The sequence below is a fragment of the Salmo salar genome, chromosome ssa17, assembly GCF_905237065.1.
Source record: "Salmo salar chromosome ssa17, Ssal_v3.1, whole genome shotgun sequence".
Lineage (NCBI taxonomy): Eukaryota > Metazoa > Chordata > Actinopteri > Salmoniformes > Salmonidae > Salmo > Salmo salar.
This window is the reverse complement of record NC_059458.1, coordinates 84,409,560-84,424,852: the sequence shown is the minus strand read 5'-3', so window position 1 is coordinate 84,424,852 and position 15,293 is coordinate 84,409,560. Positions and strand designations below refer to the sequence as shown.

At 44.5% G+C, this 15,293-nt stretch overlaps 1 protein-coding gene across 1 annotated transcript in view; it reads right to left on the bottom strand.

Annotated features, from left to right (window-relative positions):
- Positions 1 to 15,293, bottom strand: part of LOC106595753 (serine/threonine-protein kinase WNK1) — a 160,993-nt gene that overhangs the window by 10,961 nt on the left and 134,739 nt on the right. The window contains 8 exon segments of the mRNA XM_045698673.1: positions 5,217 to 5,319; positions 5,967 to 6,181; positions 7,186 to 7,324; positions 10,749 to 11,246; positions 11,463 to 11,533; positions 11,666 to 11,702; positions 11,987 to 12,073; positions 14,065 to 14,154. Of these exon segments, the coding sequence (XP_045554629.1) occupies positions 5,217 to 5,319; positions 5,967 to 6,181; positions 7,186 to 7,324; positions 10,749 to 11,246; positions 11,463 to 11,533; positions 11,666 to 11,702; positions 11,987 to 12,073; positions 14,065 to 14,154 (1,240 nt within the window).

Here is a 15,293-nt window from a genome sequence, read left to right as displayed (position 1 = left end):
GTACTGTAGTACAGACCATAACTATTACTAAAGGGCAGTACTGTAGCACAGACCATAACTATTACTAAAGGGTAGTACTGTAGTACAGACCATAACTATTACTAAAGGGTAGTACTGTAGTACAGACCATAACTATAACTAAAGGGTAGTAGTACAGACCATAACTATTACTAAAGGGCAGTACTGTAGTACAGACCATAACTAAAGGTAAGTACTGTCGTCAGACCATAATAAAGGGAAATACTGTCGTACAGACCATAACTATTACTAAAGGGTAGTACTTGAGTACAGACCATTACTATAAGGGTAGTACTGTAGTACAGACCATAACTATTACTAAAGGGTAGTACTGTAGTACAGACCATAACTAAAGGGTAGTACTGTAGTACAGACCATAACTATTACTAAAGGGTAGTACTGTAGTACAGACCATAACTATTACTAAAGGGTAGTACTGTAGTACAGACCATAACTATTACTAAAGGGTACTGTAGTACAGACCATAACTATAACTAAGGGTAGTACTGTAGTACAGACCATAACTATTACTAAAGGGTAGTACTGTAGTACAGACCATAACTATAAAAAGGGTAGTACTGTAGTACAGACCATAACTATTACTAAAGGGTAGTACTGCAGTACAGACCATAACTATTACTAAAGGGTAGTACTGTAGTACAGACCATAACTATTACTAAAGGGTAGTACTGTAGTACAGACCATAACTATTACTAAAGGGTAGTACTGTAGTACAGACCATAACTATTAAAGGGTAGTACTGTAGTACAGACCATAACTATTACTAAAGGGTAGTGTACGACCATATACTGTAGTACAGACCATAACTATTACTAAAGGGTAGTACTGTAGTACAGACCATAACTAAAGGGTAGTAGTACAGACCATAACTATTACTAAAGGGTAGTACTGTAGTACAGACCATAACTATAAAGGTAATACTGTCGTACAGACCATAACTAAAGGGTAGTACTGTAGTACAGACCATAACTATTACTAAAGGGTAGTTGGACAGACCATAACTAAAGGGTGGCACTGTAGTACAGACCATAACTATTACTAAAGGGTAGTACTGTAGTACAGACCATAACTAAAGGGTAGTAGTACAGACCATAACTATTACTAAAGGGTAGTACTGTAGTACAGACCATAACTAAGGTAGTACTAGTACAGACCATAACTATTACTAAAAGGTAGTAGTACAGACCATAACTATTACAAAAGGTAGTACTTTGTCAGACCATAACTATTACTAAAGGGTAGTACTGTAGTACAGACCACAACTATTACTAAAGGGTAGTACTGTAGTACAGACCATAACTATTACTAAAGGGTAGTACTGTAGTACAGACCATAACTAAAGGGTAGTACTGTAGTACAGACCATAACTATTACTAAAGGGTAGTAGTACAGACCATAACTATTACTAAAGGGTAGTACTGTAGTACAGACCATAACTATTACTAAAGGGTAGTACTGTAGTACAGACCATAACTATTACTAAAGGGTAGTAGTACAGACCATAACTATTACTAAAGGGTACTGTAGTACAGACCATAACTAAAGGGTAGTACTGTAGTACAGACCATAACTATTACTAAAGGGTAGTACTGTAGTACAGACCATAACTATTACTAAAGGGTAGTACTGTAGTACAGACCATACTATTACTAAAGGGTAGTACTGTGTACAGACCATAACTATTACTAAAGGGTAGTACTGTAGTACAGACCATAACTATTACTAAAAGGTAGTGTACAGACCATAACTATTACTAAAGGTAGTAGTACAGACCATAACTATTACTAAAGGGTAGTAGTACCAGACCATAACTATTACTAAAGGGTAGTACTGTAGTACAGACCATAACTAAAGGGTAGTAGTACAGACCATAACTATTACTAAAGGGTAGTACTGTAGTACAGACCATAACTAAAGGGTAGTACTGTAGTACAGACCATAACTATTACTAAAGGGTAGTAGTACAGACCATAACTATTACTAAAGGGTAGTAGTACAGACCACAACTATTACTAAAGGGTAGTACTGTAGTACAGACCATAACTATTACTAAAGGGTAGTAGTACAGACCATAACTATTACTAAAGGGTAGTACTGTAGTACAGACCATAACTATGCTAAAGGGTAGTACTGTAGTACAGACCATAACTATTACTAAAGGGTAATACTGTAGTACAGACCATAACTATTACTAAAGGGTAGTAGTACAGACCACTATTACTAAAGGGTAGTACTGTAGTACAGATCATAACTATTACTAAAGGGTAGTACTGTAGTACAGACCATAACTATTACTAAAGGGTAATACTGTAGTACAGACCATAACTATTACTAAAGGGTAGTACTGTAGTACAGACCATAACTATTTACTAAAGGGTAGTACTGTAGTACAGACCATAACTATTACTAAAGGGTAGTAGTACAGACCATAACTATTACTAAAGGGTAGTAGCAGACCACAACTATTACTAAAGGGTAGTACTGTAGTACAGACCATAACTATTACTAAAGGGTAGTACTGTAGTACAGACCATAACTAAAGGGTAGTACTGTAGTACAGACCATTAAAGGGTAGTACGTATACAGACCATAGGTAGTAACGAATCTAGGGTAGTAGTACAGACCATAACTATTACTAAAGGGTATGTAGTACAGACCATAACTATTACTAAAGGGTAGTAGTACAGACCATAACTATTACTAAAGGGTAGTAGTACAGACCATAACTATTACTAAAGGGTAGTACTGTAGTACAGACCATAACTATTACTAAAGGGTAGTACTGTAGTACAGACCAGATTAACATTCCAATCATTCAAGAACTTCAAAAGTATAGCCTGAACCGTTTAAATCAGGGTGATTATTAGCTGGATGAAGAAACGTTAGACACGATAATATTATGATTAGATGTTGACCTGAGTGGAGAGTATGGGACCGTAGTGGAAATGGATCAGTGTGGAGGACCAAGTGGCAAATATTACACCTTGGTATTATACATAAATATCTATCACATTGTAGAACAGTTCTCTCCAGCCCTGTTCCTAGAGAGCTACTCTCCTGTAGGTTTTCACTCCAACCATAATCTAACATCTGATTCTAACAATTAGCTGGTTGAGAAGATGCATCGGGTTAGTTCCAAGTGGGATTGGGGCGAAAACTCAGGAACAGGGTCGGAGAGCCCTGTTCTAGACTGTACCGGTCTTATAGCTCAACATGCTTTACGGAGCCATTACTGTTGCTATAGGTGATAATAATCAACATGGTTTATAGACTGGGTCAGATGTTTAAGGCTCTGCCTCCACACTGTATGTCTGGGGTTATAAACTACATGACTTTAATGCACGAGGATGGGAATGTACAGTCGTGGCCAAAAGTTTTAAGAATGACACAAATATTAATTTCCACAAAGTTTGCTGCTTCAGTGTCTTTAGATATTTTTGTCAGATGTTACTATGGAATACTGAAGTATAATTACAAGCATTTCATAAGTGTCAAAGGCTTTTTTTGACAATTACATGAAGTTGATGCAAAGAGTCAATATTTGCAGTGTTGACCCTTCTTTTTCAAGACCTCTGCAATCCGCCCTGGCATGCTGTCAATTAACTTCTGGGCCACATCCTGACTGATGGCAGCCCATTCTTGCATAATCAATGCTTGGAGTTTGTCAGAATTTGTGGGTTTTGTTTGCCCACCCCCTTCTTGAGAATTGACCACAACTTCTCAATGGGATTAAGGTCTGGGGAGTTTCCTGGCCATGGACCCAAAATATCGATGTTTTGTTCCCCGAGCCACTTAGTTATCACTTTTGCCTTAGGCAAGGTGCTCCATCATGCTGGAAAAGGCATTGTTCATCACCAAACTGTTCCTGGATGGTTGGGAGAAGTTGCTCTCGGAGGATGTGTTGGTACCATTCTTTATTCATGGCTGTGTTCTTAGGCAAAATTGTGAGTGAGCCCACTCCCTTGGCTGAGAAGCAACCCACACATGAATGGTCTCAGGAGGCTTTTCTGTTGGCATGCCACAGGACTGATGGTAGCGCTCACCTTGTCTTCTCCGGGACAAGCTTTTTTCCCGATGCCCCAAACAATCATAACGGGGATTCATCAGAGAAAATGACTTTACCCCAGTCCTCAGCAGTCCAATCCCTGTACCTTTTGCAGAATATCAGTCTGTCCCTGATGTTTTTCCTGGAGAGAAGTGGCTTCTTTGCTGCCCGTCTTGACACCAGACCATCCTCCAAAAGTCTTCGCCTCACTGTGCGTGCAGATGGACTCACACCTGCCTGCTGCCATTCCTGAGCAAGCTCTGTACTGGTGGTGCCCCGATCCCGCAGCTGAATCAACTTTAGGAGACGGTCCTGGCTTTTGCTGGACTTTCTTGGGCGCCCTGAAGCCTTCTTCACAACAATTGAACCGCTCTCCTTGAAGTTCTTGATGATCCCATAAATGGTTGATTTAGGTGCAATCTTACTGGCAGCAATATCCTTGCCTGTGAAGCCCTTTTTGTGCAAAGCAATGATGACGGCACATGTTTTCTTGCAGGTAACCATTGCTGACAGAGGAAGAACAATGATTCCAAGCACCACCCTCCTTTTGAAGCTTCCAGTCTGTTATTCGAACTCAAATCAGCATGACAGAGTGATCTCCAGCCTTGTCCTCGTCAACACTCACACCTGTGTTAACGAGAGAATCCCTGACATGATGTCAGCTGGTCCTTTTGTGGCAGGGCTGAAATGCAGTGGAAATGTTTTTGGGGGATTCAGTTCATTTGCATGGCAAAGAGGGACTTTGCAATTAATTGCAATTCATCTGATAACTCTTCATAACATTCTGGAGTATATGCAAATTTCCATCATACAAACTGAGGCAGCAGACTTTGTGAAAATTAATATTGGTGTCATTCTCAAAACTTTTGGCCACGACTGTAGAGAATGCCATTAGATACATGTATCCATTCATCTATGTGATGATGCCTCATCAGTGGTCATTGAGTCATTGATCTACAATTATCTATAAATGAGGCCAATTTTTAAAAAAGGCTAAAATGCCAGAGAGGAGAAAAGGCTCTCAATCGGAAGACAAGAGATAAATCACATGACAGGAAGTAGGAAGTGAAGGAGAAAGAAGACAAAGGAAGAGGAAGAAGCGTTACACACAAAGAGCCAAGCAGGGGCGTACTCAGAAAACGGGTCCTTCTGCCACCACCTGGTTTGATGGTCACTCTCTCCGACCCACAGCTGAACGTTACACAGCCTGTGGTACAAAAAGAGAGGGGGAGAGAAAGAGAGAGGGGAGAGAGAGGAGGTATATCGAGATAGAAAGAGGAGAGAGGGAGAGAGAAAAAGAGGTACACATACACACAGTAAGAATGGAACAGTAAGTACACTGAGGAACAGAGAGGGAGATGGAGAGAATGGAGAGGGATGGAGGAGAGGATAGAGCTGCACTGGGAGCAATAGCACCCCTGTAGCGTGGGAGGAATAGGAGTGGCCCCACCAAGACAGAAATGGAGCTTCCACTGAGTGTGGTGGTGGGGTGGGGAGGGTGGTGGTATGGGGTGGGGGTATGGGGTGGTGGTATGGGGTGGTGGTATGGGGTGGTGGTATGGGGTGGGGTGGTGGTATGGGGTGGGGTGGTGGTATGGGGTGGGGGGTGGTGGTATGGGGTGGGGTGGTGGTATGGGGTGGGGTGGTATGGGGTGGTGGTGGTATGGGGTGGTGGTATTGGGGGTGGTGGTATTGGGGGTGGTGGTATGTGGGGGTGGTGGTATTGGGTATGGGGTGGGGAGGTGGTGGTGGTATGGGGTGTTAGTGGAAGATTAACTTTTCCTCAAAGGCAAATGAGGCCTACTGGAGGCAGATGGAAGGACTAATGGGACGGAGGGATGAGAGCCAAGGCCTAGGCAGCTGGGCGCCGTGTGGGGCCTACCTGGGTGGGGGCACAGAGACTGGGCACGGACAGCGTAGCTTCGCTGGTGTAGGCAGAGCACAGGTTCTCACTGGAGGGGCCGAGATGCTTGAGGGGCCGGGGTCGGCTCCCTGAGGCAGGGTGGAGGTTGGGGTCGGGGAGGCCCACAGGGGCCAGGAGGAGAGCCTGGTAGGGTGGGTACACTGAGGGGGCGCTCTGTGCAGATAAAGTGCTGCCTGAAGTTGACACACACAGACACCATACACACAGAGGAGGAGAACAGGGGAGGGAGGACGACAGGTCAGGGGAACAGCCTCCAAAAGTGCAGACACGCATACAGTGACTCTCACACATAGTGTAGGTAGGTAGGTAGGGTGCAGAGTGCTGGGTTACATCATAAACAATACAGCTAGTTCACTGTATGGTTTAAAAGTGAAGGAAGGAGAGAAGAGAAGATTGGTTTGCCACAAGTAGTCCTGTGAAGAAGAGAAAGCGAGTACAGTAACAAAGTCCCTACTGTAACACACTGGCTCTGCCAATACCCTCTACTGAGGAGGACCACAGGTTAGAGGTCAGGACCTGTCTATAGTGGCTCTAACAAAGATCGTGGATAAATGAAGATCGCTTATTCCGGCCGTTTACCATTGAAAGAAAATATATATCTCCCATAGACACCAATGCGATAGCAGTTGGGTCTGGTCTACTAAGTTGACTTCAATTGAACCAGAAAAAAAACAGAGTGGGGTGTCTCACTTCCTTTTCCATCTCTGGCTCTAACACACTTAAGGTCAAGAGGTTAGAGGTCAAGGGCTGCAGGGGGCTCTTGCTGATATGACCAGTTCAGACAGAGGTCAGGGATTAGTAGCACCTGGCTGCAGGGGCTCTTGCTGATATGACCAGTTCAGACAGAGGTCAGGGGTTAGTAGCACCTGGCTGCAGGGGGCTCTTGCTGATATGACCAGTTCAGACAGAGGTCAGGGGTTAGTAGTACCTGGCTGCAGGGGGCTCTTGCTGATATGACCAGTTCAGACAGAGGTCAGGGGTTAGTAGTACCTGGCTGCAGGGGGCTCTTGCTGATATGACCAGTTCAGACAGAGGTCAGGGGTTAGTAGTACCTGGCTGCAGGGGGGCTCTTGCTGATATGACCAGTTCAGACAGAGGTCAGGGGTTAGTAGCACCTGGCTGCAGGGGGCTCTTGCTGATATGACCAGTTCAGACAGAGGTCAGGGGTTAGTAGTACCTGGCTGCAGGGGGCTCTTGCTGCCCTGGGAGGAGCTACAGCGGCTGGACTTGCTGCTCTTGCTTTTGGTGGGTCGTCTCCGCGACCGGCCAGGGCTACAGCTGGAGGGACCACCACGGCTGGAGGCACCTTGCCCAGCCTGGCGAACAGGAGTCAATCTCATCCTTCTGCTTGGTGTGCAGGGCCTGGATCTCCTTCATGTGCCTGGAGAGGAGAGGAGATGAGAGGGAGCTGAATAGACAGCATATCAACCAAAAATATTCCCCAAATCCAATCAGTCTAATATCACAGGAACATTTCAGGTGAAGATAGACATCTGGGGGTTTTAGGAATGGAAACATATGCACTTAAATGTGACAATTCAAGAAGGGATTTTTTTGGAACAGCAAACAGGAACATGTCAGTCGAGCAGAAGAGAGGAGAGAGAAACAGGGGTAAACCTACTAAAGCAGAAGAGAGAGAAACAGGGTAAACCTACTAAAGCAGAAGAGAGAGAAACAGGGTAAACCTACTAAAGCAGAAGAGAGAGAAACAGGGTAAACCTACTAAAGCAGAAGAGAGAGAAACAGGGTAAACCTACTAAAGCAGAAGAGAGAGAAACAGGGTAAACCTACTAAAGCAGAGGAGAGAGAAACAGGGTAAACCTACTAAAGCAGAGGTTAGAGAAACAGGGTAAACCTACTAAAGCAGAGGAGAGAGAAACAGGGTAAACCTACTAAAGCAGAAGAGAGAGAAACAGGGTAAACCTACTAAAGCAGAAGAGAGGAGAGAGAAACAGGGTAAACCTACTAAAGCAGAAGAGAGGAGAGAGAAACAGGGGTAAACCTACTAAAGCAGAAGAGAGAGAAACAGGGTAAACCTACTAAAGCAGAGGAGAGGAGAGAGAAACAGGGGTAAACCTACTAAAGCAGAGGAGAGGAGAGAGAAACAGGGTAAACCTACTAAAGCAGAAGAGAGAGAGAAACAGGGTAAACCTACTAAAGCAGAAGAGAGAGAAACAGGGTAAACCTACTAAAGCAGAAGAGAGAGAGAAACAGGGTAAACCTACTAAAGCAGAAGAGAGAGAAACAGGGTAAACCTACTAAAGCAGAAGAGAGGAGAGAGAAACAGGGTAAACCTACTAAAGCAGAAGAGAGGAAGAAACAGGGTAAACCTACTAAAGCAGAAGAGAGAGAAACAGGGTAAACCTACTAAAGCAGAAGAGAGAGAAACAGGGTAAACCTACTAAAGCAGAAGAGAGAAGAAACAGGGTAAACCTACTAAAGCAGAAGAGAGGAGAGAGAAACAGGGTAAACCTACTAAAGCAGAAGAGAGGAGAGAGAAACAGGGTAAACCTACTAAAGCAGAAGAGAGAGAAACAGGGTAAACCTACTAAAGCAGAAGAGAGGAGAGAGAAACAGGGTAAACCTACTAAAGCAGAGGAGAGAGAAACAGGGTAAACCTACTAAAGCAGAGGAGAGAGAAACAGGGTAAACCTACTAAAGCAGAAGAGAGAGAAACAGGGTAAAACCTACTAAAGCAGAAGAGAGAGAAACAGGGTAAAAACCTACTAAAGCAGAAGAGAGAGAAACAGGGTAAACCTACTAAAGCAGAAGAGAGAGAAACAGGGTAAACCTACTAAAGCAGAGGAGAGAGAAACAGGGTAAACCTACTAAAGCAGAAGAGAGAGAAACAGGGTAAACCTACTAAAGCAGAAGAGAGAGAAACAGGGTAAACCTACTAAAGCAGAAGAGAGAGAAACAGGGTAAACCTACTAAAGCAGAAGAGAGAGAAACAGGGTAAACCTACTAAAGCAGAAGAGAGAAGAGAAACAGGGTAAACCTACTAAAGCAGAAGAGAGGAGAGAGAAACAGGGTAAACCTACTAAAGCAGAAGAGAGAGAAACAGGGTAAACCTACTAAAGCAGAAGAGAGAGAAACAGGGTAAACCTACTAAAGCAGAAGAGAGAGAAACAGGGTAAACCTACTAAAGCAGAAGAGAGAAACAGGGTAAACCTACTAAAGCAGAAGAGAGAGAAACAGGGTAAAACCTACTAAAGCAGAAGAGAGAAAGAAACAGGGTAAACCTACTAAAGCAGAAGAGAGAGAAACAGGGTAAACCTACTAAAGCAGAAGAGAGAGAGAAACAGGGTAAACCTACTAAAGCAGAAGAGAGAGAACAGGGTAAACCTACTAAAGCAGAAGAGAGAGAAGAAACAGGGTAAACCTACTAAAACAGAAGAGAGGAGAAACAGGGTAAACCTACTAAAGCAGAAGAGAGAGAAACAGGGTAAACCTACTAAAGCAGAAGAGAGAGAAACAGGGTAAACCTACTAAAGCAGAAGAGAGAGAAACAGGGTAAACCTACTAAAGCAGAAGAGAGAGAAACAGGGTAAACCTACTAAAGCAGAAGAGAGAGAAACAGGGTAAACCTACTAAAGCAGAAGAGAGAGAAACAGGGTAAACCTACTAAAGCAGAAGAGAGAGAAACAGGGTAAAACCTACTAAAGCAGAAGAGAGAGAGAAACAGGGTAAACCTACTAAAGCAGAAGAGAGAGAAACAGGGTAAACCTACTAAAGCAGAAGAGAGAGAAACAGGGTAAAACCTACTAAAGCAGAGGAGAGAGAAACAGGGTAAACCTACTAAAGCAGAAGAGAGAGAAACAGGGTAAACCTACTAAAGCAGAAGAGAGGAGAGAGAAACAGGGTAAACCTACTAAAGCAGAAGAGAGGAGAGAAACAGGGTAAACCTACTAAAGCAGAAGAGAGGAGAGAGAAACAGGGTAAACCTACTAAAGCAGAAGAGAGGAGAGAGAAACAGGGTAAACCTACTAAAGCAGAAGAGAGAGAAACAGGGTAAACCTACTAAAGCAGAAGGAGAGAGAGAAACAGGGTAAACCTACTAAAGCAGAAGAGAGAGAAACAGGGTAAACCTACTAAAGCAGAGAGAGAGAGAGAAACAGGGTAAACCTACTAAAGCAGAGGAGAGAGAAACAGGGTAAACCTACTAAAGCAGAAGAGAGAGAAACAGGGTAAACCTACTAAAGCAGAAGAGAGAGAAACAGGGTAAACCTACTAAAGCAGAAGAGAGAGAAACAGGGTAAACCTACTAAAGCAGAAGAGAGAGAAACAGGGTAAACCTACTAAAGCAGAAGAGAGAGAAAACAGGGTAAACCTACTAAAGCAGAAGAGAGAGAAACAGGGTAAACCTACTAAAGCAGAAGAGAGAGAAAACAGGGTAAACCTACTAAAGCAGAAGAGAGAGAAACAGGGTAAACCTACTAAAGCAGAAGAGAGAGAAACAGGGTAAACCTACTAAAGCAGAAGAGAGGAGAAACAGGGTAAACCTACTAAAGCAGAAGAGAGGAGAGAGAAACAGGGTAAACCTACTAAAGCAGAAGAGAGGAGAGAGAAACAGGGTAAACCTACTAAAGCAGAAGAGAGGAGAGAAACAGGGTAAACCTACTAAAGCAGAAGAGAGGAGAGAGAAACAGGGTAAAACCTACTAAAGCAGAAGAGAGGAGAGAGAAACAGGGTAAACCTACTAAAGCAGAAGAGAGGAGAGAGAAAACAGGGTAAACCTACTTTTCCCGTAACCGGGTTGACCTCCCTCTTCAAGTCCTCGTCCTCAAACTCCGAGTCGTTATCAGAGCTCATGTAGGAGTTGTTGAGGCTGGGCAGGGAGCTCTGTTTGTCCTCTGGGCTGAAGAGCATGGTGGCCGAGCCAGGATCAGTACTAGGCCCGTTAGCCTGGGAAGCGGGTGGCTGCTCGAACACAGCCTCGGCTGCCTCATCCTGGGCTCGGCTCACTGAGAAGCGGCCCACCCTGGCATCCGGTGCGTTGGTGGTGACCTGGAAGCGGCCAACGGTGGTGGGCTGAGGGGAGGCGGTCCGGTGGGGGAGGGAGGGCAGGCCGTCCACAACATCTCCCCCACCAGTCTTACCGCCACGCAGAGGGGAGGAGATATTGTGCAGTGTGTTCTCCGGGCTGGAGAGAGAGGAGGAGGAAGAGGAGGTGGAGGAGGATTTTGTGGGGCTCCCTCCCTCGATTTTGTGGGGACCCTGGTCTGCAGCCACAGAGACCTTGGGAGGGGGACAAGTGATAGAGATTATGAAAAGACAGAATTTAAAAAGGCCCAGATCAGCCATAAGGACCATCACTACAATCATAGAAAACTATTCTGAAGAGAGATGGATGAAGAACAGAGAGACTGCAGACTATGACCACCATGCAGACAGCGCTGGAATATTCCAAATCAGGTAAATAGAGCTGGAAAAGGTACAGGTAGAATTCCATACCTGGAATCGTCCCAGTTGGAATCCTCCAGCAATAGGCGTCGTGATTGGTTCCCCTTCCAGCGAGAAAGGCACTGAAACGACCAATGAGACATCATCACGTTACAATGCAACAGTCGGCAAAACATCCCAAAAGAAAAGGAGACACACTAACAGGTAGTACGACCATTTCAAAATGGAGTAAGGATAGATGTTGAAGTACACACCTGGCTGGCCACCTGCAGGCATCCCAGTGAGGGAGGACTATGGTACAGGGGGAGAACACAGTGTGACTGTCCTGTCTAGAGTCACACCAACAAACATTCCACATACCACCACATGAGCTGTACAGGAGCATGACAGTGATAGCAGTATTAGACAGAGCAGAATAATAACAATAACGACTACAAAACACAGATTAGAAGAAATAGTATTCATTTACTTTTCAAGGTCAAAAACGTAAAAGTTAATCTGACATTTCAACAACTAATAAATACATTGTAATTCCTCCAGGCCTGAAGGGGCATGTGTGTGTGTGGTTATGGTACCTGTGTGGTGACACAGCTGACAGAGACAGTCTCTGGGCTCAGGGCCCTCCTCAGCTGGGCATCCAGGTCTTCCAGAGGCTGCTGGGACTAGTGGGCAACAACAAGCCGTTTATAGATGTTAGTCAAACAGACAGCAACACATCCTAACACGGTAACACACTCAGAACACATCAAACTAATTGGTCACTAGACATGAATTAGTGTTGAATTTCATCTGGCAAATTGTTATGATTTCTGTGAATCACAGCAAAAGTGTATCTTACATTTGAAAGACAGAAAGATTTAGGTAAAATCCTTGACTGGGTTTTATTTAGTCAAAAACTGGCTTCCAGGTGAAGTTCAAAATCAATATATTAAAGGGACATTTCCTTTCTCAACTTCATATTCCTCATCTCCAGCACCACCCCAACATGGCACATTTCTGGAGTCAGAAAGATCGTTTCCAGTGACATCAACCAATTAGTACACACAATTAATTGGCAATACTTCCTCATAATTGGTTAAAAATCACAGGATGCACACCAATGATGTCACTGGAAACATTTATCTTCCTACAAAAAATAGAAACGTGACATTTTTTTACATATGTTGATGTTGGGGTGGTGCTGGAGATGATGAATATAAAGCTGAAAATGTTACAAATATCCCTTTAAAGAATTTCACATCAGAATCATTAGAGCCACAGGAGGCAGATGCAGTCGCTTTCTCAAGATCAAATCACCCAGACCAGAGCAGAGAGCTTTGAACGGAAAATTACACATCATCCTTACAGATGAAAGAAAATAATGAACCCTCTTCCTTACAAAGAACAATGCTCTGGTTTGCTTGGTTTGTTCTATTTTTAGATGTGAACGTTCACGCTGTGGACAACACTGTCTGACTGGCTATAAACTAAACTGTAATCTCCACTAGCCTGGGGAGCCTAGCCTGTCTTCTCGTCTTTCCTATTTATTCCCTAGTTGATTTAGTTTATGAAAGAATGCGCTGTGGGAGAGAAACACTCTGTCTGGATGGAATACTTTGCTTGGCAAGTCTTCTCTTTCTTCGGGAAGAAAACTATTCCAAAATGATTGTGCTGACAAAAACCACTATGACAAATGAAGATGAGTGATGTTGATGCACTCCCAGCCTCCCTAACGGGTCTGTCTGGAGAAAGACAGAGGGAGGGGAAGAGGGAAGAGAGAGGGAGGAGAGAGAGAGAGAAAGCAGAAAGACAGAGGGAGGAGAGAGAGAGAGAGAGAGAGGAAGAGAAAGAGAGAGAGAGGAGAGAGAGAGAGAGAGAGAAAGCAGAAAGACAGAGGGAGGAGAGAGAGAGAGAGAGAGAGAGAAGCAGAAAGACAGAGGGAGGAGAGAGAGAGAGGAAGCAGAAAGACAGAGGGAGGAGAGAGAGAGAGAGAGAGGAAGCAGAAAGACAGAGGGAGGAGAGAGAGAGAGAGAGAGAGAGAGAGAGAGAGAGAGAGAGAGGAAGCAGAAAGACAGAGGGAGGAGAGAGAGAGAGAGAGAGGACGCACAAAGACAGAGGGAGGAGAGAGAGAGAGAGAGAGAAAGCAGAAAGACAGAGGGAGGAGAGAGAGAGAAAGCAGAAAGACAGAGGGAGGAGAGAGAGAGAGAGAAAGCAGAAAGACAGAGGGAGGAGAGAGAGGAATGAGAAAGACAGGGAGAGAGAGGAAGGAGAAAGAGAGGGGGTGAGAGAGAGTCAAAGAAAGAATGGGATAGAGGTGCAGGAGAAAGAGAGAGACAAGAGACACATACTTCGACAGAGCGAGAGAGAGAATCAGATAAAACAGAGGAGAATAATGAGAGTCACAGGTCATCATGCTGCTCCTCCAACACAGAGATGTCTTCTTCAGACACTGAACAGATTGAGCCTGATCTGATCTTCATGCTTCGCTACTTTTTACACAGAAGACAAATAAAGATGGGAGGAGGGAGATGAAGGGATGAAAGAGAGAGAGAGAAGTACAGATGGATGGAGGGATCTTAACATCACTTAGGGGAGAAAGAGAGAGACGGGGGGGTGCAGATAGAGGGATGGATGGAGGATCAAAATGGCAGTCAGGAGAAAGAGGGAAAGGCACCTGAGTTAGACAGGGTCCTGGGAAGGGTGCCATGTGGTCTGAGGGAGGAGGGGGGCCAGCCTGAGCCTGATCTGAGCCCACAGGCAACACCTAATAAACAGAGGGATGAAGAGAGGGATGAAACAGAGAGAAGGCACTTTATCATAGATGAGAATAGGAAAACATAATGCACTGCAGCCACATGCAGCTGGAAGGCCAGGGGATTCTACCTGCAGCTCTAACACTGACTGGGACTATGGACATTAGACAATAAACAAAGACTGTAGTGTTACTTAAACAATAAGGTCCGAGGAGGTGTGGTATATGGCCAATATAGCAAGCCTAAGGACTATTCTTAAGCATGACACAATGTGGAGTGCCTGGATACAGCCGTTAGCCGTGGTATATTGGCTATATAGCACCTTTGGGCTCCTGAGTGGTGCAGCGGTTTAAGGCACTGCCTCTCAGTGCTTGAGGCGTCACTACAGACACCCTGGTTCGATTCCAGGCTGTACCACAACTGGTCGTGATTGGGAGTCTCATAGGGTGGTGCACAATTGGCCCAGCGTGGTCCGGGTCTGGCCGGTGTAGGCCCGTCATTGTAAATAAGAATGAAAAGGTTCAATAAATACTACTATACCACGAACCTCCGGGGTGCCTAACTGCTATTATAAACTGGGTGGGTCGAGCCCTGAATGCTGATTGGCTGACTGCCATGGTATATCAGACTGTATACCACGGGTATGACAAAACATTTCTTTTCACTCCTCTAATTCCATTGGTAAGTGGTTTATAATAGCAATAAGGCACCCGGGGGTTATGACGGCTAAGGGCTGTGTCCAGCTACTGTGAGTGGCGCTGTGCCTAAGAACAGCCCTTAGCTGTGGTATATTTATTGGCCATATACCACACCCCCTCGTGCCTTATTGCTATTATAAACTGGTTACCAACATAAATATAACAGTAAACAAGTAGTATTGCATCATACCTGTGGTACTGTACATTGTCTGGTATACCACAACTTTAGGCCAATCAGCATCCAGGAGCCAAATTACCCGGTTCATAATATGGCTTCTCGATTTTTTGTTGTTGTACCTTTATTTAACTAGGCAAGTCAGTTAAGAGCAAATTCTTATTTACAATGACTGCCTACACCGGTCAAACCCGCTGTGCACCGCCCTATGGGAGTCCGGTCGTGATACAGCCTGGATTCTAACCAGGGTGTCTGTAGTGACGCCTCAGGCACTGAG